The 26,149-nt window shown below is 42.3% G+C and overlaps 1 protein-coding gene across 8 annotated transcripts in view; it reads right to left on the reverse strand.

Moving 5' to 3' along the window:
* Positions 1-26,149, reverse strand: part of LOC110856957 (proton channel OtopLc) — a 37,503-nt gene that overhangs the window by 7,536 nt on the left and 3,818 nt on the right. For 4 of the 8 annotated variants that reach the window (XM_035857266.1, XM_035857265.1, XM_035857264.1 and 1 more), the window contains 7 exons: positions 16,112-16,271; positions 15,932-16,043; positions 10,716-10,849; positions 2,677-2,791; positions 2,369-2,566; positions 1,487-1,549; positions 332-554 (listed from right to left, as the gene is read on the reverse strand). In XM_035857266.1, coding sequence (XP_035713159.1) covers positions 332-554; positions 1,487-1,549; positions 2,369-2,566; positions 2,677-2,791; positions 10,716-10,849; positions 15,932-16,043; positions 16,112-16,269 — 1,003 coding nt within the window. In that variant the 5' untranslated portion in view covers positions 16,270-16,271. Of the gene's footprint in view, positions 1-331; positions 555-1,486; positions 1,550-2,368; positions 2,567-2,676; positions 2,792-3,525; positions 3,758-4,835; positions 5,540-10,715; positions 10,850-15,931; positions 16,044-16,111; positions 16,272-18,549; positions 19,070-26,149 lie in introns of those variants that run through there. The other 4 variants (XM_022105548.2, XM_035857261.1, XM_035857267.1 and 1 more) reach the window with 4 other exon arrangements.

Here is a 26,149-nt window from a genome sequence, read left to right on the forward strand (position 1 = left end):
GCGCTCTAAACTTCTCTACACTTTCTAAACTTACTGCACGCTTTCTCCTCTTCGGATGCAAATATCTCTGCCAAAAGTGCCCATTGGGAGATCCTGTCTTTCGCAAATTTCATCCTAATTAAATTTGTGACACTAATTTGCTCAAAATCGGAGAGCATATCATGGTCAACCTCTATTGTCAGTTTTCCAAAATTTCCCGAACATTTCTAAAATTCCATAAATTTTCCGCAATTGCCGAAAACAAACTAAACTTTCCCAACAATACATTAAGAAAATCCGGGTTTGCTAACGTTCTCAGCATGGAGTCATGATAAGAGAAAAGCAGACTTACCCAGAGTTCCCATCCTGAGGAAAAATGAGCCGTGAGCAGTATCGCTCTGACTGGTTTTGGGTTTACAAGAAGCACTCTTTGCCCCACAGGATGCAGCCGAGGAGGGTTCGGCTGTGGCTTTCTCTTGTCCTTGCGACGGTGCTGGGCCGCCCGCCTCGCCAGACCCGTCGTTCAAATTCACATCCTTCGACTCACTCCCCTTCCGGATCCCCTTCAACATCCCCTGCAAAATTAATCGCCAAAAAATTGTCAGATTTTCGCCAACATTTCCACCACCAAAATAATGATGATGATGACACGGTTAATTTGCACGACAAGTATTTAGTAGACAGAGATTAAACGACAATCAATCCCCCCATTAAAGACTATAGCAGAGTGTATTATTATTAGTAGCATATACATTTGCCTCGTGTTCTCTGGTAAGGTCTGCGACTTAATTCTTAACGGTAAGTGTAATTGTCCCGCTTCATTAAGGATTAGTTTAGACGCCTAATTCTCCCACTTTCTCCGAGTGGCGAATAAAAGTCGACAAGTTGTGAGAGTACTTCGCCCTCCTAATGGCGGTTCCAGGGTGCAATAACAATCTTCAAATTGAGCATATAAGGAAGTAAGTAGCTTAGGTCGACTATAGGCAGGCAGTGGCCGCGGAAGCACAGAGGGGACAATATCCCCATCTTATATAAACCCGTCCCTCCCCTATCCTAATGTCCCCACAGCTTCTTCCGCGGCCACTGCCGACACACATAAAACTTTTACATGGGTATACATATTATCAGACTCAGAGCGAGAGAGCGAGGTTAAAAGTCACACATTCCAAGTGGTGGTCTGGTCTGGTAATAAGTCGTCGCCGACTCGATAAGAAAAGTCGAGTCAAACCATGAACAAAGCAAAGTTTACTTTTGTCTCATTCCCGTCCATTAGTGGAACGAGTCGGAAAAGGACAAACTTGCCTCACTCAGTCTGATGAAGGATAAATATATCAAATTATTATTGAATTCTGACGACGGCGAGACACATCCTGCCAGAAAATTATTATTTTTCGGAGAAGAAAAGGTAAAAGAGAGAGAGAGAAGGAGAGATTTTAGTAAATAACTTTGAAGCGTGTAATAATCATGCAAAATAATAACACGAACAAAACAAAACTTTGGCACAAACCTCATTCTGGATATCAAGTCTTTCTCTCCCCGCTACGTCATACTTTGCCTTGTGACGACTCTCCTGTCAGGAGAAAAGGGAATTAAAATAAAAATAAAACATGACAAAAGAAAAGAATAGAGCAGTGTTAGGAGAGGAAATGGAAAATATTCTTAGAATAAATAGTTCCAAATAGACGTGACTGTCCAATGAATGTCCTTTAAAAATAAGCTGAAAAGTCAACACACAACAGAACTGAATATGGACACAAGATGAAGATTTACTTGTTTGTCCAGGCGTTTAGTAAATATTTTCAATGACACACTCATCCAGTGGCCGCAGAAGCGGGGAACAATGTCCCCACGGTTAATCAATGTCGGCATCATCTCCCCACCTTATACAAACCCGTCCCTCCCCCCATCCTGTAATGTTAATGTCCCCCCATGTCCCCACAGCTTCCGCGGCCACTGCTCTGTGCATATCTCACTCGCTGCGTATCACTGTGTATCTAAGGAGTGGGTCAGGTCGGGCTTAAATAAGTCCTCGAAAATTGTCCAGGATTAAATAATCCCCACGTTATAAATACTCTCAAGATTTGATTTAAAGAGGAAGGAAAGGAAGAAACCTATTGAAATTCTAGGCTGTCTGGATTTCAATATTTCACAAAATCCAGCCAACTCAGCCGAATCGTGAAATGTGGTCTGGTTTGGTCGTTGATGTGTGTGTGTAGAATAGAAGACAAATCTTGGACAATGGCCAACGGGGGATGAGATTGCCTTCATTACGAGAACAACCAGGACAATGGGTACGTTCGTCAGTATCAACCACGGCATAAAAAGTCCCTTAAGGGCTGCACCAGTGGCGTGAAAGAAAGAAAGAAAAAGTCAAGATTTTTCCTCCTACCTGCAAGAAAGATTGCTTTCTTTCGCCCGACTTGCTCGCGGACGCGTCTGCCGCCACCTCCTCATCCGTCCTCGCCTCCCGGGCACTCGCCGCCTCCTTGTTCTTCTGTCGCTTCTTTTGAGACGTGTCGTGCAGGAGGTAGCAGAACACGTAGAGGAAAAACAGAATGCTCCCGCTGTACAAGTAGGTGAAAATTGCCTGCGGACGAGAGAAAGAAAGAGAAAGTCACACATTTTAGAGGTGAATCTCCCCCCGGGGAAAAAAAGAGTTTCTACATACGTATTTATGCAAATTTCGAAATTTCTTACCTCAAAGAAGTGGAGGGGTACATTGAGAGTGATGACTTCCGAAAGTAGGAACGCCAAACATACCACGACCGCCAGTTTGCAGTACAGCGCACTCGTGATGATGAATAGAGATGTTCTGCAGAGAGAGAAGGCAAATTAATTACTTCCGTTGTTAGTATGATATTCTGTTGTTATTTACGCAGCCAAAACATAACACACGACGCAACGTTGCGTGTACAAAAAGTGAAAAAAGATGTTTCTGTGTCATTACATAATCATCATCAATGAATGTCGCCATGATACTTTTTCGGATGCAGAATTTCATGGACAGAATGTTAATGAGAAAAATGCACTCTTTTTCGTGTAATTTCCTCCATAATTGCGACAAATAATGAGCTTAACGTATGTATGTAAAGTAGACACACACGGTTGTAATTTTCACCGGATAAAGATCCAATCTTCTCCTGAACGAACATTACCATGCATGCATATGTTCCCGTTTGAGGGAACAAAGCCAGCCCGAAAACCGGGTGGTGTGTCTGAACCGAGACGAAAACCGACATTCAATTACATACCCACGCCATGGATGGCATGTTTTCCTATCCACGGAGGAATTCGAGCAACAACCACATCAAATATTATGACTAAACAGGAGAGAGAAAGAGAACTGGAAAAAGTCTGCCACAAAGTTTCGAAATTCCAGACAATTTAGTGAAATATTTAGTCCGTTCAATTTAACGTGTCCATTTCTTTCTTTCTTTTATCTGTGGCGCATTCTTTTCCGTGAACAATTCCGTGTTGTCTATTGTCCCGTAATATATAATTCCGGGTAGAAAAATTCTATGTAAATTATTATATATGTAAATATACCGATTATACTCTTTGGACGGGGAATCCATCGTCGTAAAATCGTCCCTCGGTGACAATAATGACGTTACAGAGGTACAAAAATGATACGTAAAAACATTTAAAATTCGGGAAATATTTATACCAACGAGAGCCACCAAGATCTATCTAATTACGTAAAAACATGGGGCTATTAAAAATATTTATGTATAACAACGAGAGAGATCTATCTAATGCACCCTGCTTGCTGTGACTGAACTGACTGGCTCATTTTTATCGTGAAAACTTGATATATTTTACTTATCCTGAGAGTTGGATGTATGCATCTCTAGCTCAATCTCTATCATCACCATCCTCATCCATCCATCCATCTCTAACTAGCCATCTCTTGTATAAGAGAGAGAGCCTAAGTCCAATAAAAAATTGGCCTGTTCTCTCGTCTCATCTCATGTCCAGGCAGTTAAGCGACCCGACCGAGCGTCGTATGTACCACTGACGAGCTCGCAGCTTAGGGAATAAGAAGACGAAGACGAAATGAAGGCAGCATTTTGAGATTGGATTGGATTTGTTGAAAAGCCTGCTGCTGGCGACGACGACGACGAAGAAGAAGCTGTCAGTAGAGCTTTATTTGGTGGTACTCGTACGTATGTATGCCACTGCTGCTGCTGTTTTGTTTCTGACCAGCTTTAAATAATGCCGAGCTGAACTGGGATACATTACATTACATTACAGAGGAGGTTTTGAATGCATGGACAATCAAAACATGAAATCCGGTGGCTAATGAACTCCATCCTATGATATCGTATAAGCGGTGGAGTTGTTTTGTGAGAGTGGTTTGGTTTCTGGTTTGTTGTGCTGTTTTGCCCTATGCACATAGTACTGGTTGTGGTTACACAATGTAAATAAATAGTGCAAAAGTAGTCGAGGCATGCATAGCATGCAATCGGTCTACTTGTTGGTGTGGTGGATTGGATGAATCGATGTACATACGTAAATATGTGGGGAGCAAGTTATTATTTATAAGCGCTGGGTTCTGTTCTGGTGGGTTGCGAAATGCGAAATGTTTTAGTGGACGGAATGCAGAAAAAGAAGAGGGTTGTTGCATAATGTGGACTTTTTCGTGGCTGTGTTTAAGTGCATAATGTGGACAAAGTCGTAGTGCGTAAGTAAGCGACACTAGAAAAATATGAAATCTAACGCCTGCCTGTTGGGGTAGGTAGATGACTGACAAGCTGAACTACGTATGTACATACAAGCTATTCTTGGAAACCGGTCCGTCCCCCTAATTACTCAAGATGGTACAAATTATGCAAATGAGAGGAGAGAATCGTCACCTATTGATGACGATAAGGTTGAGCAGCGTATCCTCTGGGGGAGGGAGTGGGAACTCTTCGGGCGCATTGCCCGGCCCCGTAGTCTCCACGACCGTGACGGTCTTGACCTTTTTCTCCTCTTTGGGCTTCTTCTCCTTGGACTTGCCCTTCTTTTCGGCGAGGGGGAGGGTGGCTGCCTCGGAGAGCTTTTTATTATACCCCTCGACCTCCGACTCCACCGTCGCCACGTGGACTTGCTGCCCACCACCCATGTTGCCCTCCGCCAACAATGAGGTGGGGTAGTACTCGTGGGAACTCAGCGCACTGGTGGGAACACTGGGGTTCGAAAAATGAGCAGTTTTTCCGACAGATTTCGAAACAGCGGAGCTTAACAACAGCAGTGGAACAACAGAGAGGAGAACTCGAAAGAACGAGAAGAGGTTTCCAGGGGCTAAACCCGAATACTGAAGAGACTGGAAAATGGCTTCAGAGTTGGTTTCCAAACAGAGAGCACTGCGTCGGTCGTTGCTCCAAAAGTAGAGAACACAGCCACCACAGAGAGAGAGAGAGTCGGTGTGGGGAAAGTGGTAGTGGTGGGTAATATCATAAGCAGTGGCAGTGGCAGTGGCGATGGTGGTGGTGGTAGTGGCAAGGAAAAGGGAGAGACTTCGATCTTTCGAGATGAGAAACCCGCAGACTCCAGTTGTCATGACGACTAAGGAGCTCCCTCCATCCACACCACGGGAGGAGGAGGGGATAGGGAAACACCCTCCGCCATAGCCCCGATTCCCACCGAAGGTTCAGTTCAAGCTACCCTCCACAATAACAACAACAATCCACCACCACCACCGCCGAGGTCCATGCACTCCTGCGCCCCACCAGACTTTCTCCAGCGTCGAACAATTAGACCAGTCAGTCAGCAATGTGAAGGGCTTCGGGATGTGTGGATGACCAGCGGGAGGTAGTCGATGGATGGATGGATGGATGGATGTCTGGCTGTGCGTGCGTGGACGTGGAGGCTCCTCCGCGTGGAGAAAGTTTTCATTCTCACTTTCACCCAGGCAGGAAAACATGCCCTGATTCGTGAAGAATGTTTTCTCACGGAAAACTCGACACCTGCTGACGCCTGGCCTGATCTAGTCCAACTTTTCTCCAACCAACCACTTCTTGTCCGGTCGAACCATTTCCGGACCATTACGCTCTCTGTCCAACTTGTCTCGAAAATTAGGAGGGAAAAAGATTACGATCCTTATTCCCACCATGAAGCAAGCAAGTAGCAATTACTCCAAGCCCAGAAGCAGCAAAAGGAGCGGTCTAACCATACATACATATGCATAGTAACAAGACCCAGCTGCTTATCTCTCAGTGAAATCAGGTAGTCGCGTCGACGACGACGTCCCACCATGCACCACGACCAGAGACACTCCCTCCCTCCCTCCTTACTTTCTAAATATGAATGCACACATATGCACGTCGAGGGTGCAGCAGAGAAGAAAGCCTCCCCGACATCCTTTTTGGCCGCTTTCCCAAATTATATATTAAATAAATGCGTCAAACCTTCCTCGTAATGATCCCTTGAAGCTGAAGAAAACCTTAAATTCAACTATTGTTGTACATACATAGCTTGTTTGAATTTGATTGAATTGCTCCCAGCCATCGCTCAACGACCCCACCACACCACCAACTTCCCTCCACGACGGAAGGAATTTTTGCGTCGTGTAGGGTTCCTGCTGCTCCTACTTTGGGAATAGGATCGATTTTCAACAACCAACAAGCATATGAGCACTTGAGTTGCGTGACTCTTGCCCAAGTAAACTTTCCCTTCGACGAGGACGAGGACGATTGAACCTCTTTACTCACCAGGCAAGCGACCATTGCATTGGGCTCATCTGCGCTTCGTGTTAGAAGGCTGATTATTGTTCAAATTCTATCCCCAACCAAATCGAGAGGAAGACAGAGCCAATTTTATCCGTGTGAGAGGAGGAGAAAGGAAGAAGAAGCAAAATCTGACGACGACGACGACAACCAAGCAGCTCACTCGCTCTAGCCGAAATGGATGGAAAGCTTCGAGGGGAAAGTATCCCAGTTCTGGTTGAAGCTCGGGCTCGAGAGCAACTCTGCTCGGAGGCTCTCTATTTTTCGACCAAAGTGAGACGATTCTCCCCTCCTTCCTTCCATAAAAGTCATAAAACGCACAGAAATACAATAAAATAAAACCGAGGTTTCCAATCCGATCATGCAATGATCAAACCCAATTGGATGTATGTGAATGGATGCGTGTCTTGGTCATATTGGTCTGTTGTGTTCCCGAATAATGCAATTGGATTATGCAATGTATGCAGAAAATGGTGATTTCCTTTCCTGCCTGCTTGCATGGGGAGGAGGCGGTGCGTTGGTGGGTCTCCCTCTTTTCTAAGCGGATACGGAACCTTCAGCAGGGCAGCGGCCACGTGTCCGTCACCGGAACATACATAAATATACTGGGACGATGATGATGGTGATGCATTCTAAACAGAGGGACAACCAGGGGCCGCGGAAGCGTGAGGGGACAGAGGGACCCACGGTTGTTCGATGTTGGAATCATGTCCCCATCTTATATAAACCCGGCCCTCCTCCCTTATCCTACAATGTTAATATCCCCAGATGTCCCCACGACTTCCGCGGCCACTGGGGGGGGGGCAACATTCATATGCAGCCCAGTGGCCGCGGAAGCTTAAGGGACAATGTCCCCACGGTTATTCGATGTCCGCATCATCTCCCCATCTTAAATATATAAACCCGGACCGCCCCCCCTTATCCTACAATGTTTATGCCCCCACACCTTCTTCCGCGGTCACTTCCGGGACACCATGCATGCATATGCAGCCTTTCTCCTCTATCTGAATAAATGCACGTCACTACTTTCCTTCAGCTTTTCTACCTCGGAAAATGTTTTTCATGCGAAAACGCATCCCTCCAAGTTTTCCTTCTCCCACGCGTGTTTCAGTCCGTCAGTCAGAAATGAAATATATTTTGGTGACACTTTTGCTGCTCAAATAATCAAGAAAAGTTAGTTTTGGGAATTTACTTTTCCAAGTTGTTATTACTTAACTTGAAAACTGCCCCTGCTGGCTGTCCTCCTCGTGTACATTGCATTACTTCCATTACACCATGCAGTGGAATTAATCGAGGAAATGGAAAATTGAATCAAAAGTTGAACGACTTCATTTTCTTTCACATTTTGTGAAAAAAGATTGCCGAATATATTTGTAAAAGTCAATTTCCAACTGGAAAGTAAATTGCTTTTCTATTCATACGAGGGAAAAGTAACTGTGTCGCGGAGATAAAGGAGGAAATTTAAGGAACAGCGGCAGCTTGTCCGTTCGTGCATAGCTCGCAAGTCAATCTACGTGTATACGAGTACATCTAAGGCCAGTGGCCGCGGAAGGAGAGAGGGACAATGTCCCCACGGTTGGTTATTCGAGGTCCCCAACATCACGTTGTCCGATTTCCCCAACGTTTGCCCATCTTATAGAAACCCGTCCCTACAATGTTAATGTCCCCACAGCTTCCGCGGCCCCGGATTTTATCCCGTCCGTACCACTGCGTGTTCCCTTTTATTAAAATCATCCAGTGAAAAGACCAGCATAAAGTTGTTGTTGGCGAAATGTGTGTACGTATAGGAATCCTTGCTGCTTGGCATGAAAAACGTATAAAAAATGCATTTTGAACGCTCTTTTACTTTACTTACACCGTGGGACTACTGACTGCGAGGAGGAGACGCACAAGAAGAAAGTAAATACGTGTACATAAGCCAAGTGGAAATGTACGTACGTACGTAAATACGAGGGGGTGAGGTGGGGTCGAAGTGGAATATTCCGAATTTATGCTAACGGCTCTGCTTTTCCTGACTGGTGAAAACTCTCGGCTGGGTCTCTTATAATAATTATGTATTAGTTGGTTCAAACCAGTTTTCCTTGCATTGCGAGTAAGTAAGTGAACATGAAGCAACTTTTTTTATCTCTAAAGAAGAAGAAAGAAAGAAAGAAACGAGGGTTGGTTGGTCCGCATTGGTGGCGGAACAGGGGGACATTATCCCCCCAGAAATTCAGCAATCCCACAATGTTAATGTCCCCCTCTGTCCCCCCCAACTTCTGATGCCACTGTTGGTCTGCTGCTGGGTTGGGGACTGACTCAAAAGAGGAGAGAAAGTGCACGAGGACAAGGAGAAGAAGAACACAAGGACACAATGTTTCCTGTCGGTTGGTGCGAGTCCATTAATCCAGTGGGAGAATTAATTCAGGAAATTTTCCTCATTTTACTGCCACGTTAACCGTTCATGTCTGTTTTGTTCGGTGTTTATATACCGACTTAACAAGCACCATTATTATGCAGCGAGGAAGGAGGATGTGAATACAGTTTAAAACTTGTGAATACATCTGAAATTATGGTGCTGGATGGATGAACTTATGCAAATCGGTGGGTTGACGATAATAATTGGACCAAGCTTGCTATGTTGTTAATATAAGCATGCATATCAAATAATTATCGATCCATCCCGATACACATCGCACGAAATGAAATGATTATAATTATATTTGGATGGATGGATTTTGGACTTTTTTTACATGCATGAAATCGTTCCACAGTTCGAAATTGGTATTTCAAAGAAGCATTTGTAATGGGTTACATTACAGATAAATATTATTGCCATCTAGCATTTTTATCGTTGTTGTCATCTAAATGTAGGAAAAAAAATTGTCCCAAGTTGTCCCAAAACTTGTTCTTTCAAGTAAATTCTCTCTTTTTTATGTAAATCCTGTCTTCTTCTTGAGAAGAAGAATGTGTCGCAGGATCATTGCGACGATGATGATGATGACGACGATTATGTTAACGACGACAGTTGTAAATAGTGCAACGCTTAGATATTTTTCGTGCCGACGTTTGTCATTCGGTACTTGGAAATTTATTGTGCGAGATATTTACTAATAGTGCGATGGTGTGAAGTGTAACCCTCCGATTAGGCTTAAATTTTAAAATTAGGTGGTCCAAGCCAATACAACTAACGTTTCTTCAGGCAGTTTGTGCGATGGTGAGAGTTACTCAAAATATTTGAGGTCAAAGTTCAAAAAACGGCCAACTTTTTTCAGGCGGAGTGAGAAAACTCCACTTCCAGTCTCTTCCCCTCGCTTTGATTTTCACTCCGAAAAATAATTCATTTCAACAATTTTAAATTTAATTTTTTTTGTAGAAAAATATTAATTATTCATTGTACATGTGACCGTATGATTATTTTCATAAAAGTCCACAAAACAATACGATAAACTGCACCAGCTGAATTTGATGAATGTGGGATTGCCACAATTCAGGTCGCAACTAATATTTTTTTTCTCTAAGACATACGTCGTTTACATTTTTAAACTCGGGCTTTTCTTCATCACCCCATAATCCGCTCGAGTACCAACAATATCGAATCATTGGAACAAACACAGGAGCACTTAAAATATAAATTAATTGGATATTAGAACCAACGCGTTCGAAATGGAAAGCAAGTTAAGTTTTTCCATGTTTATTTACCGTTGGCGAATTTATAAATTAACTTTTATGTAAATTTGTACTAGAAATAAGTAAAAATCGCACTTATTTAAGCATGAAGGCGTATGCGTGAGCGAGACACCTGCAAATCAAAGCGAGGGGAAGAGACTGGAAGTGGAGTTTTCTCACTCCGCCTGAAAAAAGTCGGCCGTTTTTTGAACTTTGACCTCAAATATATTGAGTAACTCTCACCATCGCACAAACTGCCTGAAGAAACGTTAGTTGTATTGGCTTGGACCACCTAATTTTAAAATTTAAGCCAAATCGGAGGGTTACACTTCACACCATCGCATTGTAAGTATAAGGTGGATGGATGTAATGACTTACTTGGCATTCTTTGGGAACTTGGTGAGAGCATAGTTGCAACACCACTTTCTGGTGGAGGGTTGCTGAATCCAGATGAACGAGTGGGGTCGATCTGCCGCCTCCGTGCGGTGAGACCCACTCCCATCCGGCTTTACCTAAAGTTTAGGAAAGAAAGTAAACATTAGATGATTAAATCTGATTATGAAATAACTTGGTCGTGCGGTTGGGGGGATGAGGATAGGAAGGATGCCTCCATTTCCCCCTTCTTAATGTGTTAATGGACTAAAATATGGGTGTATTTGGTGCAGTGGCTGCGCAAGGAGAGAGGGACAATGTCCCCACGGTTGTTCGATGTGGGCATCATCTGCCCATCTTATATAAACCCTGGCCTCCCCCCATCCTACAATGGTAATGTCCCCACGGCTTCCGCAGTCACTGGTCATTAGTTGTCTATGTATTCAGTGGCCGCGGAAGCGTGGGAACAGACAGACCATAGTTGTTCGATGTGCACATCATCTCCCCATTTTATATAAACCCCTCCCTCCCCTATCCTTCAAAGTTAATATCCTAAAATGTTCCGCGGCCACTGATTTTCCACGCAGGTTTGGGATATATCTTTTAAAAATGGTATAAACGCCCAATTTCAACCATTAAATAAAATCGGCCTCGTTTTGTTGCTCTCTCATCTCCAGCTGGGCTTTAGAATCCGTGAGTCATCTCTGCTGGACTCGACCGGATAATAAGATTGCATGTTAGTGAACGTACATATTTGCTCCTCCATCCGTGCCTTAAATGAGGCTAATCCCACGTGCAAATTTGATCTAGGTGTGTCCTGTCCTGCCAAAAGCAGTATGTGGCACTCCGCCAAGAAGACATGCTTCCCTTAACTTCACTTAACCGTGACTTTTTCGTTCCCATGTGTGTGACGAAGAGATGAGAGCCAATTTCCCGTCGCAATTCGGTTGATGCGAGGTGTAAAAGTGGTGATAAAATATGAAGAGGTCTCGCACTCACCAAATGGGATGAAATGAAACTGTGTGGAGAAAGGTGAGCGAAATATTTCTGACAAAACCAATTTGTCATAAAATGTGTGCCAGCCACAGCCACAGCCACGTATGGAATAATTCTGCTGTCACACGTTGTCGACAAGTTTGATTGCAAATGAATCGCATATATACAAACCTAAATTTAGGAAGAGATGGATGGAAATAGTAATGGATTCCACCATTTCACTACTCTGTTGCAGTGGCCGCGGAAGCTGTGGGGGCATCTGGGGTCATTAACATTGTAGGAGAGGGGTTTGTTAAGATGGTGAGATGATGGGGGCATCCATCGAACAACCGTGGGGACATTGTCCTCCCGCGGCCACTGTTTTTTTTGGTAAAACCTGCGTACGAGTGAAAGTGATGGCATGGATGGCGTGTGTCACCTATAAAAATAATTTCTGATTCTTTCACCCATCTCGTTGCGGATAATGGGCCGTCGGAGACGATATACGCAATCCCCACGGTCAGCTCAAATGGGTTTTACAAGTACCGATATTTTCTCCCTCAATGTAAACAAGGGAAAGATTTCTTCCTCGTGGCGGGACGTCGTTTGTGTGACCAAGCAGTGCGTGCTTTGTGTGTGTGTACTTTACTCATCTACTTTCTTTCACTCGCAAATGGTAGTTTTCTTCCCGGAAAGCTTTTTACTGGAGGGAAGGGAAGTATGTATGATGATGCAATTGCGTAATGGTTTTTTCAACTGGGAGAGAGAGTCCAGTGGAAAAAATGTGCGTTTCGAGAGCAATGGCCGCGGACAGGTCAAGGGACAATGTCCCCACGGTTATTCGATGTCCGCATCATCTCCCCATCTTACATAGGTAAACCCCTCCTTCCCCTATCCTACAATGTTAATGTTACTGTCCCCCTATGCCCCCACTGGTTCCGCGGCCACTGACTATTTCGAGCCACTCCTCCTCCTCCTCGTTGGTCGGAGTTCATTCAAATTAATGGCCAACAACAAACAACGACAGAGAGAGAGAGAAAAGTTGATATTTTGTTACTTTCTAGTCAGAAAATAATGCATTTCCTTTCACTTTGCACTCGCTGGAAACAAATAGGAGACGAATCTCGATGAAAAGAGGGCTCATCTTCTCTCCCATATTTCTGCCTGACGTTTTACACGGCATTGTCCTCCGTGACAATGAGGAGAACAGAGGAAGAGAGCAACCTGATATGAGGGACGAGGAGGTGAACTAAATCCGACAGTTATGAATGTCAAATCCGAGTGATTTACTGGGGATGCACCCCTTCCAGTCTCACGTAGAGCAAGCTGGCTATCTATCCATGCATTTCTTTCCGGGAGAGGATTTAAGGATCGGATTTGGTATGGCACAAATATCAATATCAATACCATGAGTCACGATTCAAATAGCAATTTCATATTTCAAAGGATGATAAATGAGTGAGAAATTGGTTCCTTGTACGACAAGGAAAGTCCTCTTTTTTTAATTCGGAACCTTCAATATGAGAAAAAAAGTGTATGATTTGACTCCTGGGTAGCGTTTGTAGTTCGGCGAATCTGTGTAATATTTTGCAATAAAAGTCGTCTTTTTATGATTCTGAATATTTAATAGATGAAATAAACAAGGTCCCTAAAAAGGGGAAATCTTAGTGAGGGAGTGCAATCACAACTAATAAATAAAATTAGATTGAAGAATTTTTGCACCACCGCTCTCGGTACCATTTTTACTGGATGCAGTATAAATTTTTCTTTGCATACGCATGAATTCTTAGTTTTATTGAATAAATTGAGGAAGGAATACATTTTTACTGTGTAGTGAACGAGAAGTGGGTTAAATTAACTGAGGTAGATATGTAAGATATGATGGCTAAATAATTATGAGCTACGTATTTGTTTAAAAAAATATACAAATTTTAATTTGATATATTAATTTGGCTACTCTATGCAAAATCATCGAACCTTTTGAGGGAGCAAGTGTTCTATTTAAACGATTAATGCTTCCAGTAAAAATGGTACCGAGAGCGGTGATGCAAAAATTCTCCAATCTAATTTTATTTATTAGTTGTGATTGCACTCCCTCACTAAGATTTCCCCTTTTTAGGGACCTTGTTTATTTATAACTTTTAATTGGGTGATTAGATTCTCCATTGGATGACTGCATTGCACTACCCCTTTTCAGTAGTTTGGCCCGGAATAATTTTATTGAATGCTGGGTGTTTAAAATTGAATAAATCCGTCATTTCTTAACCGATTTATATCATTTTGGTCAAAATGTCCGGCCTAGATTACTAAACACCAAAAGACCTGATCTGGAGGTGCAAAACCAACAACAACAATTTCACGCAGTTTACCAAGCATGTTACAGAAGCAACGATTAGTTGTGCTGTTTACAGTTTTGAATGCAATTTGTTTTCAATTTATTAGTCTTGCGTCGTTGTCAATGACAATGATTCGTAGCACGAGCAGGAATTTCTGAACTTCAAATTGGAATAACTAAGCCAATTCTTAACGGATTTTGATATATTTATACTTAAAATTTTCGGGATAAACTGCCCTACAATTCGTGGGTATCAAACTGTTGATAAAGTTTGCTAGTAACTAGCAATAATTACAAATGTGTTTCTAAGGCTACATTTTTGCCCATAATTCCGGTCAAGATCACGTAATCGCTTAGTCGGATCAGATCCCGTTTCTATATTATGTAACAATAATCGGTGCAAAATTTCATCAAAATCGGTTGAGAAATGACTGAGATATCGCAGATGGTCACTTTTTTGGGGTGGGTCAAATGCATACTTAGTAATTTTTTTCGTTGTTAGGTATTTGCCTCACTAAGAAAAATGTATGATTTGACTCGTGTGTATCTTTTTTAATTCGGGGAATCTGCGTAATATCGAATATTTTGGAACAAAATTCGTCTTTTTTAAAATTCTGAACCGTTAATATGAAAAAGGTATAAGATTTTTGATTCGACTCGTGTGTGTCGTTTTTAATTCAGTGAAAATCTGCACAATATCGGATATTTTGCAAAAAAAGTCCTATTTTTTAAAATTCCGAACTTTCAACATAAGAAAAAAGTATATAATTTGACTCTTGCATCGTTTTTTATCCACTGAATCGGCATAATATCTGATATTTTATCCCTTTACAAGAAAAGAATTGCTAATCCGATCACCAATCTGTCGTTTTTGAGTATTCATCCCTCCATTATTTCTATTATTCTGAAACACTTTACGAAATACAAGTGCAGAGGATGGGAAACTGAGAGGGTTTTAATTCCCCTCTGGGGATAACAATGCAACGTCATATGTACAATGAAGGATTCGAGTTTTATTGTATGTGCCATGGAAGGAACAAAAGTCATAAATCAGTCAATTTCGGTGGTGCAAGTGTGTGTATTGCTTGAAATGATGCCCATCCAGGCAAGCAAGGGAAAGACAATATTTTACCAAATACAGCACAGCACACACACTTTAACAACACAATAAAATTTTTCCACCAAACTAGACGAGAGACAAAGATTGAGAATGTGAGGGAATAGGGCGACGCACAATGCAATCTTTCCCATTACATGACAGATTTAATCATGCCTGGTTTCCTCATCAATGTCCAATTCTTCTACGACTAGCAATGCGATAGTGTCTAGTGTAAGACTCGGATTTGGTTGAAATTTTGAAATTATGCAGGACAAGTCAATAAAAAGCCATTTCTTGACGCAGTTTGTCCGATGGTTGGAATTTGTCAAAATATTTGAGGCCAAAGTTGAAAAGTTTGCGATTTTTGTGACTGAAAGTGGAGTTTGCTTGATAAAAATCGACAATTTGTCAACTTTGACCTAAAATATTTTGATGAATTCCAACCATCTCACAATCTGTGTCAAAAAACGTTAGTTATCCTGACTTGTCCTGCATAATTCCAAAATTTCCCCAAAATCTGAGTCTTACACTTGACACCATCGCATTCCAAGTAGGGTACGAATTGTGGTATACCGACCAACCGGCACCCTAAATATTTGGTGAAGTACATCCCACACTGGATAAAAATGAGATCCGTCTTCTTTTATCTTTTGCGTGGGGGCATGATTTTGTTTGTGAAAAAGTGCCACAGTATTTCGACTCCGGCTTCTGGAGTAAGTATTTGCCATAGCGGAAAACCGCCTCCGGACAACCTCTGCTACGCCATTACCTTGATTGGAGGGAGAGAGGGACAAACTGGAGAAAGTCACTCACCTTAACCACGAGCGGGACTGATGGAGGGGATGTCGACATCTGTGACACGGTCGGATTTGAGGGCAGCATGGGTGACGCCTCGTCCGGATCGTCGGGTTCAGGTTGGGCCAACCTGTGAGGTGGGAATTAAAAATTTCGAATCACTCAAAATTCCATTTAATACAAACTGTTCTTAATCACCTGGCAATCGTCGACTGCTTGTTTTTCGTCGTCATTGCGACACTTTTCAGTAAATCGTCCGTCCCTTCGTCGTCCGTTGCTTTCTTGTCGTTTCCGTTGTTCGTGCTGCGCGTCCAAAATCTCTCTCTCATCTCAGTCAAATATGGACAACGCTGCATTCCTGGAATCAAAAATCAAATCCAGCAGGTGTGGTGAGTGAGTGGTAATAAACAAGAATTCAATAAAATTTATAGAGACGCACATGCAGCGGATAAATCGAATTTGTAAGCTCGGGAGAAATTTATATGAATCAGACAGTGGCCGCGGAAGCCGTGGGGACATTAACAGGCGAGGGACGGGTTTATATAAGATGGGGAGATGATGCCAACATCGAATATCCGTGGGGACATTTTCCCTCACTTCCGCGGCCACTCGAATCAGACACGATTTACACATACAGATCGAAATCTTTTAAATTTTAAGGCAAGACTCGACCCACGAATAAAATAAAATGAAAAACTCGCCTAAATTGATTGGATATCAAAACAAGATGCGAGGGCGAACTGTTTAAGTGGAACGACATGACGATGACGATGCTACGCTTGCACATCGACCACGAGGACACACACAAGTCAGACAAAGCCATAATAATAACAATAATATGATTTTGCATTTATGGTCAAAGGATGACACCAACATTGCCATGTGCAGTAAACCATTGCAATTGTGCAGCAGCAGGTCGAGCTAAAGCACTAACGGTGCATGAAGACACATCTTTTTGACAATTGTGCAATGCACCAGTCCTTCAATGTAAAGTAATAATTACGATTGATTGACAAGTTGGAATTGATGTGAAGGGTGTCTCGGTTAGAAGTGAACGATTCAAAAAGTGCATTTATTTATTACTATCATTTTGTAAATAAATGGTAATAAAAATACAAATTCAGGAGTGGCTGAAAAGCAAACTGTGGGTTTTGATTTGAAGAGGCATTGAAATAAATGGGCTTTTTGCAATGTTTACCTACATCTAATGTATGTATGTACCGTTTATTCAGCTTTGCTTGCTTGAGGCAAAAAGTTGTGTTTTTCGAAGAAAACATGAAACAACGCATGTCCAGTGGTGTATGTATTTCCTCATAATTGATCCCATCATTTTATAAATAAAAGACAAAACAGGGTAATTTTGAGAAAATCCATTTCATGATATTTCGAGCAGTGGCCACGGAAGGTGGGGGGGCGACATTAACGTTGTAGGATTAAGGGGAGGGACGGGTTTGTATAAGATATGCGGACATCGAGCAACCGTGGGAACATTGTCCCTCTGTCCACACCCTTCGGCGGCCACTGATTCGGAGAACACACGGACAACGCTTTTAACTCTGACAAATTGTGCCTGTGAAGGAAGGGCATCAAATAATAACAATAACACTGACTGAAGAGTCGTTCCAATCGATTATTTCTTGTCCAATCTTCCACTTGACACCCGTTACGTTAGGTTACGAGACGATCTAAACGGCCAAGTTCTTCTAACTAACTAACTATACTTCCCAAAATGGTAATTGAACCCTCCATCCAAAGTCAATAGCCTGCTCGCACCTTGTAAATTTCTTCGTCATGATCAATTAGCAAGTCTTTAATTGCAAATATCGACTGAAAAGGAAGTAGCAGCAGCAGATGGAGGAAAGCCCAATTCTTATTCAATCCAGCAACCCCTTCCACTCGAAGTTTAGTACGTAATGAACGTTTAGTTTAATTTGCACTCGACTCAAACATCACTTTAAAGCTCAATTAAATTTGTGAAAAGTGTGTCAACATTTATATTTCATTAAGAACACACATTTCATGCGAGGAGGGGAAGATTGAGTGAGTGAATGGCGTGAATATTAAAGTTCAGTTCAGCTCGATTACGGAACGGGGTCGAGAATTTAAGAATGTCACGACGACGAGGAGGAAAAAGAGGATCAACAAATCTAAACTTTTCGTTTTCTCCGCTTTATTCCTTGGTCGATACAGTTTATCTGGGCTGGGCGAATTTCTACAATTTTCGCATACGCGTCGTCGTGGTCGTGGTCAGCTCCTTGCTGAATTTTGTGTTTGTATTGGATTTACTCAGGGGCCGCGGAAGCGTGTGGACAATGTCCCCACGGTTGTTCGGTGTCCCCATCTTATATAAACCCGGCCCTCCCCCATTCTCCAATGTTAATGTCCCCACAGCTTCCGCGGTCACTGTACTTATTTACTGCACACACAAAAACCCTGTTGAACGCATGTATGTATGCATGAGTCTGAACGGGGAATTTATGTGCAGAAATTTGTGTGCGGAATAGAACCTTTCTCACCCAGGGCGGATAACGACAACAATAACGACATGACAACAATGGGGAGTAACAATGCACGCAGAATAATATGTATACATGACAAATATTTGTATGCAAGCAAACATGCAAGCACAATAATACCTGCACTTCTGCAGACGCGCCGAGGAATTTATCGCTCGTCAAGTATTAATACCAAATTTGTTTGAAATTTGTCAACCCAGATTTCCATAACGAACACAATTTTGTAAAAAATTGTAGTATATAGGAAACTGAACCCGATTCCAGCACCACATAAGCACTACACACACGCAACACTCCACTCCTGTACTCGAAATTGAGACGACTTGTTCTCCCCTGTTGCACCAGCAGCAGGTTGTTGCAGCAGAAATAATGCAGAAATAGTGACCCACACGATCACCACACCACACCACCCACCCCACTACCTACTTGATTATCTTTTTTTTATCTCAATTAGTCAAACAGTACACCAACCAGCAGGAACGTCAGTCACTCACTCACTAACTCACTGCCCGTATTCGATTCTCGATTTCAAAACCATGCGAACAGCACAGCACAAATTGTCAAAAACAACGACTCCACTCCACTCCACTCCACAACCGACCTGGGCAAACAAAAGGGGGAAACTGACAAAGGTTGTTGTTGTGTCCATTTCTCAAATACGGTCTGCTCCCAGCCAACAACATACACAACATAGAGCCAATTCACCACCACCACTACTTCTCATAATAATACAGGTCGACAGAGTACCGTGGTAAAATGAATACTGCCACGAAAAACAGAAGCGTCCCTCCACACATACTGTCTGACATGACCACCAACCACCACTGCTTTTCCAACTATCTACTCCATCGCGTACGACCAGATCACGCAATGCAATACCGATTTCGATAGAAAAACCCAATTTGGTCGGGAGACGCATTTATTTGGTAGTGTCGTCTCCCTCCCTCCCGTAAATTTCATAAGAGAAAAGTGCTCTATGGTTAAATGGGGTCGACTAGGAAAGCGACGCAACCTGTCCAAGACATCCCCTCATTACGCGTCCGCTGCAATTCAATTACATATTCGTCTCGAAGGCGAGGCAGGTTTGGAGCAGTCTCGCCTTGGAGGATAAGTACGCGCTACGGAACCCGTGTAGGGTCGTGGGAGGGGTTCGGCGAAGTAAAAATGGTTCAAAACTTGGCTTCTTTTCAACCCATTGGGTACGGTGATGATGGGAGAAAAGCCTGGAATCGGGTAGAACGCGCTGGTTCGCTTGGGCCTCTCTTTGCTCATTATGTTACCGTCCCAGGTAAGTAATGCAATATTAATTCGGCGTGACTACTCAATTCCGCGCTTTCTCCGGCTTCTGCTTCGAGGGGTGCTTTCGTATCAATCAGAAACTCACAGGCACAAGTAAGTATTATTTAGAAACAAAGTTTGCTTTACAGTTCGTTCCCCTTTTCTCGGTTCGAATTTTCTGTCTGGAGGGAATTATAACATGGCGTGGCACTCGTCGAAATTAAATAAGGACAGAATTATATTTACTGTTTACTGCGTTTTCGCTCTTTCTCTTTCGTTATGACAAGTTTATAATGTCCTCCAGCTCACAAAATGAAGGCAACATTTCTGTATTTCGTTCTCAGGTAACCAGTTGTATTTAGTAGCGTTGGTTGGTCGAATAACAATAATACTTAGGAACTTAGGATCCTCTTAATAGTGCAGATTGGCCTTAAACTAAGCAGGTACTCGGATCAGAGAGTCAGGTACTACTGAAGGTACGTCAGTAAGTAAGTAAGGTACGATGTTGCTGCTGATAATTAAAGCCTGGAGAAGCAGCTTAATTTGAGACCTGAACGATCAGGGATGACGATGATTCCGTCGAGGTAGCTATTTTATAACTGCGCAACGTTTAGAAATTTCGCCCAAGGTTATACATCTTGGACTGGAGGTATTATGTATCATGAAAATCTCACCCTCCTGACAACCCACCTGCCAACGAAATGAATAGAATTCTGAGAGAGGAAATCCAACTTTAAAAATTGTACGGCTTCGAAATCGAAATTGAATTTCGTTGAATTTCCGCCTCAAAGTTTTGTTTACTTGGAATGAAATCCAATAATCTTTTGGAAATGATTAATTCCTGACATTCGACACCTTTTGGATCAAAGCGGCATTCAACTTGCGCCATAGTTGGCACTGTGGGCAGTGGCCGCGGAGGAAGGTGTGGGGGCATTAACATCGTAGGATAGGGGGGAAGGGCTGGGTTTATATAAGATGATGCCGACATCGAACAACCCTGGGGACATTGTCCCCTCACACTTCCGCGGCCACTGACTCCGAGTGAAGTATAACACGTCGTATAACACTGCTAATTAAGCTACTTAGTCGTTCATTTGTTCACAAGGTCTCCGTTCCGTGGGCTTAATGAAACTTCAAAGATAGATATTTTGCACTCTGATACGCACAGGCTTTTCATCTTTTCTTGGACTTTACTTGTTGCTACGTACGAACATCCAGCTTATTTCCCCATCCTGTCAAGAAACCTGTGGCGTCGTAGCCCCCACACGACCACCACCACCACCACCACCACCACCTATTCAGAAGGGATCAAAGACAAAAGTTCGGCACACATGAATGCCTGAAAGGATCGCCAACAATGACATCTCCAGCCACCAAATGAGAAACCAATTACATCCTCCTGTGTGCGCACATCGCTCTTTTCGTGGTCTGGTCGTACGTAATTAATAATCCTGAGAAAGTAGCAGAAGCATATTGGTTTTGTTACTTGTTTGTGTCACACGGGTACTAAATTATTTTCAGCTTTTACGCAATATCTCCCAATTTTCGGGTATATCAAAAAATGCAAAAAGATCTATGACTTCGATCTGTGTGATGACTTTGACACGAGAAATAGACAGCCATACCACGTTATTAAATATTATGTATGTCTTATTATTCTAGTTCAGTGGCCGCGGAAGCTGTGGGGACGTTAACATTGTAGGGACGGGTTTATATAAGATGGGGAGATGATGCGGACATCGAAAAACCGTGGGGACATTGTCCCTCTGTCCTTCCGCGGCCACTGCTTATCGGTCTGTACTGTGCCCACTCTCTCGTCTCGCCTGAATCCCAAGTAGCCTTTGGATTTGACAGAATGATGAAGTAATTTACCCCGTTGTTGGCAATATTATTAAATAAAACGCAGAACGGATTGTTACTGTGGAGCTTCGGGGGAAGAATTAAATTATAAAGTTCGTAGTACATAGCAGGTCATGCTTATTTCAAATTTGCTACGCATGCATGGACAAAAAATGTTTCACAATCATCCACCCTCAGCAGCGTTGTTATGATGTGATCATTAGACACGCAGTAAACGCACAGCATTTCACTTCATTTCTGGAAATAATGTAATTTGAAAGTGCGGAGGAAATGTGCGATTTTCGTGTTTCAAGGCTCCTCAGCCCAGCCTTTTCCTCATCAGCATTCTCCTCGTGGTCTCTCGCTGCCTTGCTCTCGAGCAGCAAAATCAGCATGAATCTGAAGGAAAAGGAACAAAACAATGCAATCGTATTTCAGAGAAGAAGTGAAGCATTTTTCTCGCCTCGCTTTTCTCATGCGAAGATCTGAACGCATATCTGATGCCATTGGCAGCGGAATTGAGGGGACATTGCCCCCCCACAGAAACTCGGCAAAATTAATATCCTGTCCACCTTGATAAGTGCCTATCCCACAATGCTAATGTCCAACAAAGAAATTAAGCAAAATTGTATCTTTGCCCATGTTAATAAGTCCCTATCTCATAATGCTTATGTCCCCCTATGCCCCCCCCCCAATTTCCGCGGCCACTGTTCCTGTATCTGGGTGCGAATGTGAAGAGAAATTTGGTAATGGAGGCAGATATTACACAGCCCAGTAAAAAGTTTTCCATTATGGAACGAGAACAACCAAAACCACGGAGTCCATTCAACTTTCCAAACTTCCCATGAAAATCGCCACAAAATTCGGGACTGAAATGAATACTGAGATGATGTCAAATTGGAAATATCTTTCTAACCCGCATGTCATCATCACGTATGTGGCGTCGCATCAAATTACATTGCACAGTGCACACGAGGACGAAATAAATACTTCATTTCATACCACACAATTCGTGACGTTGTGAAACTAATTTTTTTCACTTTGTCGGCTACCATCACGCCTGAAAATTGCATCGCGTCCTATCGCATTAAGACGGAAGGAGCTAGAGAATATTATAATTTGGTCGGGTTGATTTTATCTTTCACACTGTAATTGAAACAGCGGAATGTCAGAAAGCCTCATCATCGGGGTTATTATGTATGTACGTCCTGCAGTGGCCGCGGAAGAAGCTGTGGGGACAGTAACATTGTAGGATAGGGGGAGGGACGGGTTTGTATAAGATGGGGAGATGATGCCGACATCGAACAACCGTGGGGACATTGTCCCTCCGTCCTTCCGCGGCCACTGAGTCGTCCTGACTGATGAGGAACCCTTCGCCTCTCGCAGTTTTTGCAGATGTGAACATTTCCGACCAACTCGTAATAAATATTTGTATGTACTTCGAACTGGAAAATGCACTAATTTTGTACTCCTCGTATGTATTTTAACTGGCCAAACATATTTATTACCGCGTAGTGATGAATGCTTAATAATAAGGAACATACATACATTCATTCCCTCGTGCTTGGTGCTTTCTCAACCCAACAAATTACCAATTTCCTGTGCAATTACAACAATACGGGTGTAAAACAACGGATAAAGTTTACATACAAAATCACACTCATTTGTTTGTGCGTGAATGGGTGGATGCAGTCTGAATTTTACAGACATGTGCGTCTATCTGCATGCATGTAGACGGGTTATTATTACGTATTATTTGTGGTTTTTGGTGTTTAGGCGGACTGATTAATCAGACAAATGCAATTCAACAGGAGCAGGGGCAGGCTCATTATTATTGTTATTATTAATTTCGAAATCTGTAGAACAATGGTTGGGGATGAACATTAGAGGATGCGGAGGAGGAGGAGGAGAGGAAGCTTAAAGTTCACTTCACGCCTGGTCTGTCTGCTGGTCAACTCATATCCGGAAGTCCAGTGGGCATGGATGTGTTCATGTTCATGTTTAGCATGAAAAAAATTGGACTTTTTAAACAAAAGCGTACATATGTGTGCATTCGTGCAGTTTTGATGAATTAGGCGTTTTTTAATGTTCTCAAAGTGAGAAATATTTAGGAGCGATTTATTTCTGGTGGAAAGTTTTGAAATGATAAGGTATTGTTCAGATAAGGTAATGACTATGGTACTTTTGTGAACTTTTCGTCTTGAAATTGCTAAATACAAAGATGAACTGGAACCAGAACGAAAGATTGGAAAAAAATATTTTTTAATAAGCAAGCTATTTGCCCGGAATTTTATGTTAGGAAGTGGAGAAAATTTTTAATAACTGCTACCGAAATTTTGGAATTTTCTTGTCAAATTTTCCAAGTTATTTCGCAATTTTGAGAGTACGAACGAAGGGAGAGCATAATTTACTAATAATTTATACGATGAGATAAGAAGAACCCATCTGTAAATTATGAAGTGTTTCATCTTCAAGGAGAGCATTATTATGGCTGAAATAATATAATTGCTTTTATCCACTTGAATAATAAATGGCTGATTTATTACAACGAGAGAAGAATCTAAACAGCATAGCATGGGGCGGCTATGTATTTATGCAAAATCGAGAAAATATTTTATTAATATTCATGAGAAAAACGCCAAAATATCTTATCGACAAAATACAAAAATGCGAATTTTGAAGCATTTTTTCGCCAATCTTGAGATTCAAGTCAAAATTTTTTATATCCCAACTTTTTAACAAAAATTCTTCTGCCTAAAATTTACGAATTTGCAAAATTTATATATACACGTCACACGTATATCTATTTCTCGAAATGTTTCCATATTTTTCAAATAATTTTCAGAGAAATCTAGAAATATTTTTAGAAAAATTGTAAAATTTAAGTCTTTTATAAGAAGAATTGTGGATGGAACCGACAGACGCACAAAGTTTCCCAGTCGTCGTGGTGGGTCATCAAATCTCCCCTGAAATTGGAAATGACTAAATATCCGGCGTATGCTAATCACATAATGGCTCGCCTCAAATAAGTAAATAGACTAAAAGACAAAAGCATTGTCCCACTCACAATGGACGAGCCTCCTCTCATCCAAGTGGAGAGAGACAGATTGGAATTTCGCCCAGGATCGACTAATTAAATTATTGAAATTGCTCAATGCTCATACATCAATGAATGGGAGCGAGAGAGATTAAACAAATACAGCATAATCACCAGCTCTACAGGATTCGGTAGAAAGTCAAATATTCATTTTGCTACACGTTTCACGACCCATTATTTAAAAAAATTGTGAACGCATTTCAAAATCAGGTCGATCGACATGAGAGAGATTTGTTGGTTGGTGGTGCGTATTCTTCTAGTGCAGTGGCCGCGGAAGGTGTGGGGACATTAACATTGTGGGATTATAGGGGAGGGCCGGGTTTATATAATGATGCCGACATCGAACAACCGATTGTCTTCCGCGGCCCCTGTTCTAGTGCGAACATTAAATCGACTCCCACCCTGTAAAAGGCTGCCTGCAAGATAATAAATATCTGTACGATCCAGAGCAGCAGAGATCGCAAATGCATATCCAAGCCATAAAAGGAGGTCTCTAAAATGCTATTTAGTTTTGCTCCACGCCCGAAATTTAGGAACTGAAATTGCCTGAAATCTAGTCATAAAATGTAACAGTGATTACGAACGAAGGTAATAAAAAAGTAAATGAGTTTGTTCCACAGAAACGTCGACCAAACCAGCACTTTCCTAGGCACGATCTTTCCGCTAAATGACAACATTTGTTCTTTCTACTCCTTCGGTGAGAATAAGACGAAGAAGAAATCTGTTGACTCTGCTGCACTGCTTTCTCTCTGGCACGCACCCAGTGGCCGCGGAAGAAGGTGTGGGGACATTTGGGGACATTAAAATTGTAGGATAGGGAAGGGAGGGACGGCTTTATATAAGATGGGAGATGATGCGGACATCGAACAACCGTGGGGACATTGTCCCTCTGTTCCGCGGCCACTGTTTGTGTGTGTGCCATATTTGCATGACCTGCGGACTGGACATGAATGATGAATGAGAACAAGAGCGTGATGTTCCACACTGTTCTTGTTCCTGCGTTCTCTTCCGGTTCTGGTTTTTTACCAGGAGCACCAGCCACCCAGATATCTGGCCTGGCGTCTCACGACTTTTAAAGAATTTTCCTCTCCTACTTGTTTGTTTGTGCATGTTTGCATGAGACATTAAAACTCTGGGAAATGCTTTTCCTTCCTTCTTGTCATAAAATTTTGAGACACTGTTTTACCCGAGGACTCAACAGGCAAGTAAAAAAAACTGCATGTGTGTGCTGCGTCGGACTTGAGATTCTCGCAGGGCAGGAGCAGATGGTCAAAGTCTTGTAAGGCGACTGGATTATACATGAAATGAAGTAGACAATGCATTCACGAGAGTCTTCTTCTTTTGAATTATTTACCAGCTCGACTCTACCCACCAGCAACTCACTTCCGTAAATCTGTGGAGCAGAAGAAGTGTGCTACGGGCGGAGTAAGTAAAAGTCGCCGTGTTCATTTTCTAAGGAATTTTGCTTCTCATTATTGCAAAAGAAAGGAAAAAAGAAGACCAGGA

This window comes from Folsomia candida, unplaced genomic scaffold (assembly GCF_002217175.1).
Source record: "Folsomia candida strain VU population unplaced genomic scaffold, ASM221717v1 Fcan01_Sc017, whole genome shotgun sequence".
Classification (NCBI taxonomy): Eukaryota; Metazoa; Arthropoda; class Collembola; order Entomobryomorpha; family Isotomidae; genus Folsomia; species Folsomia candida.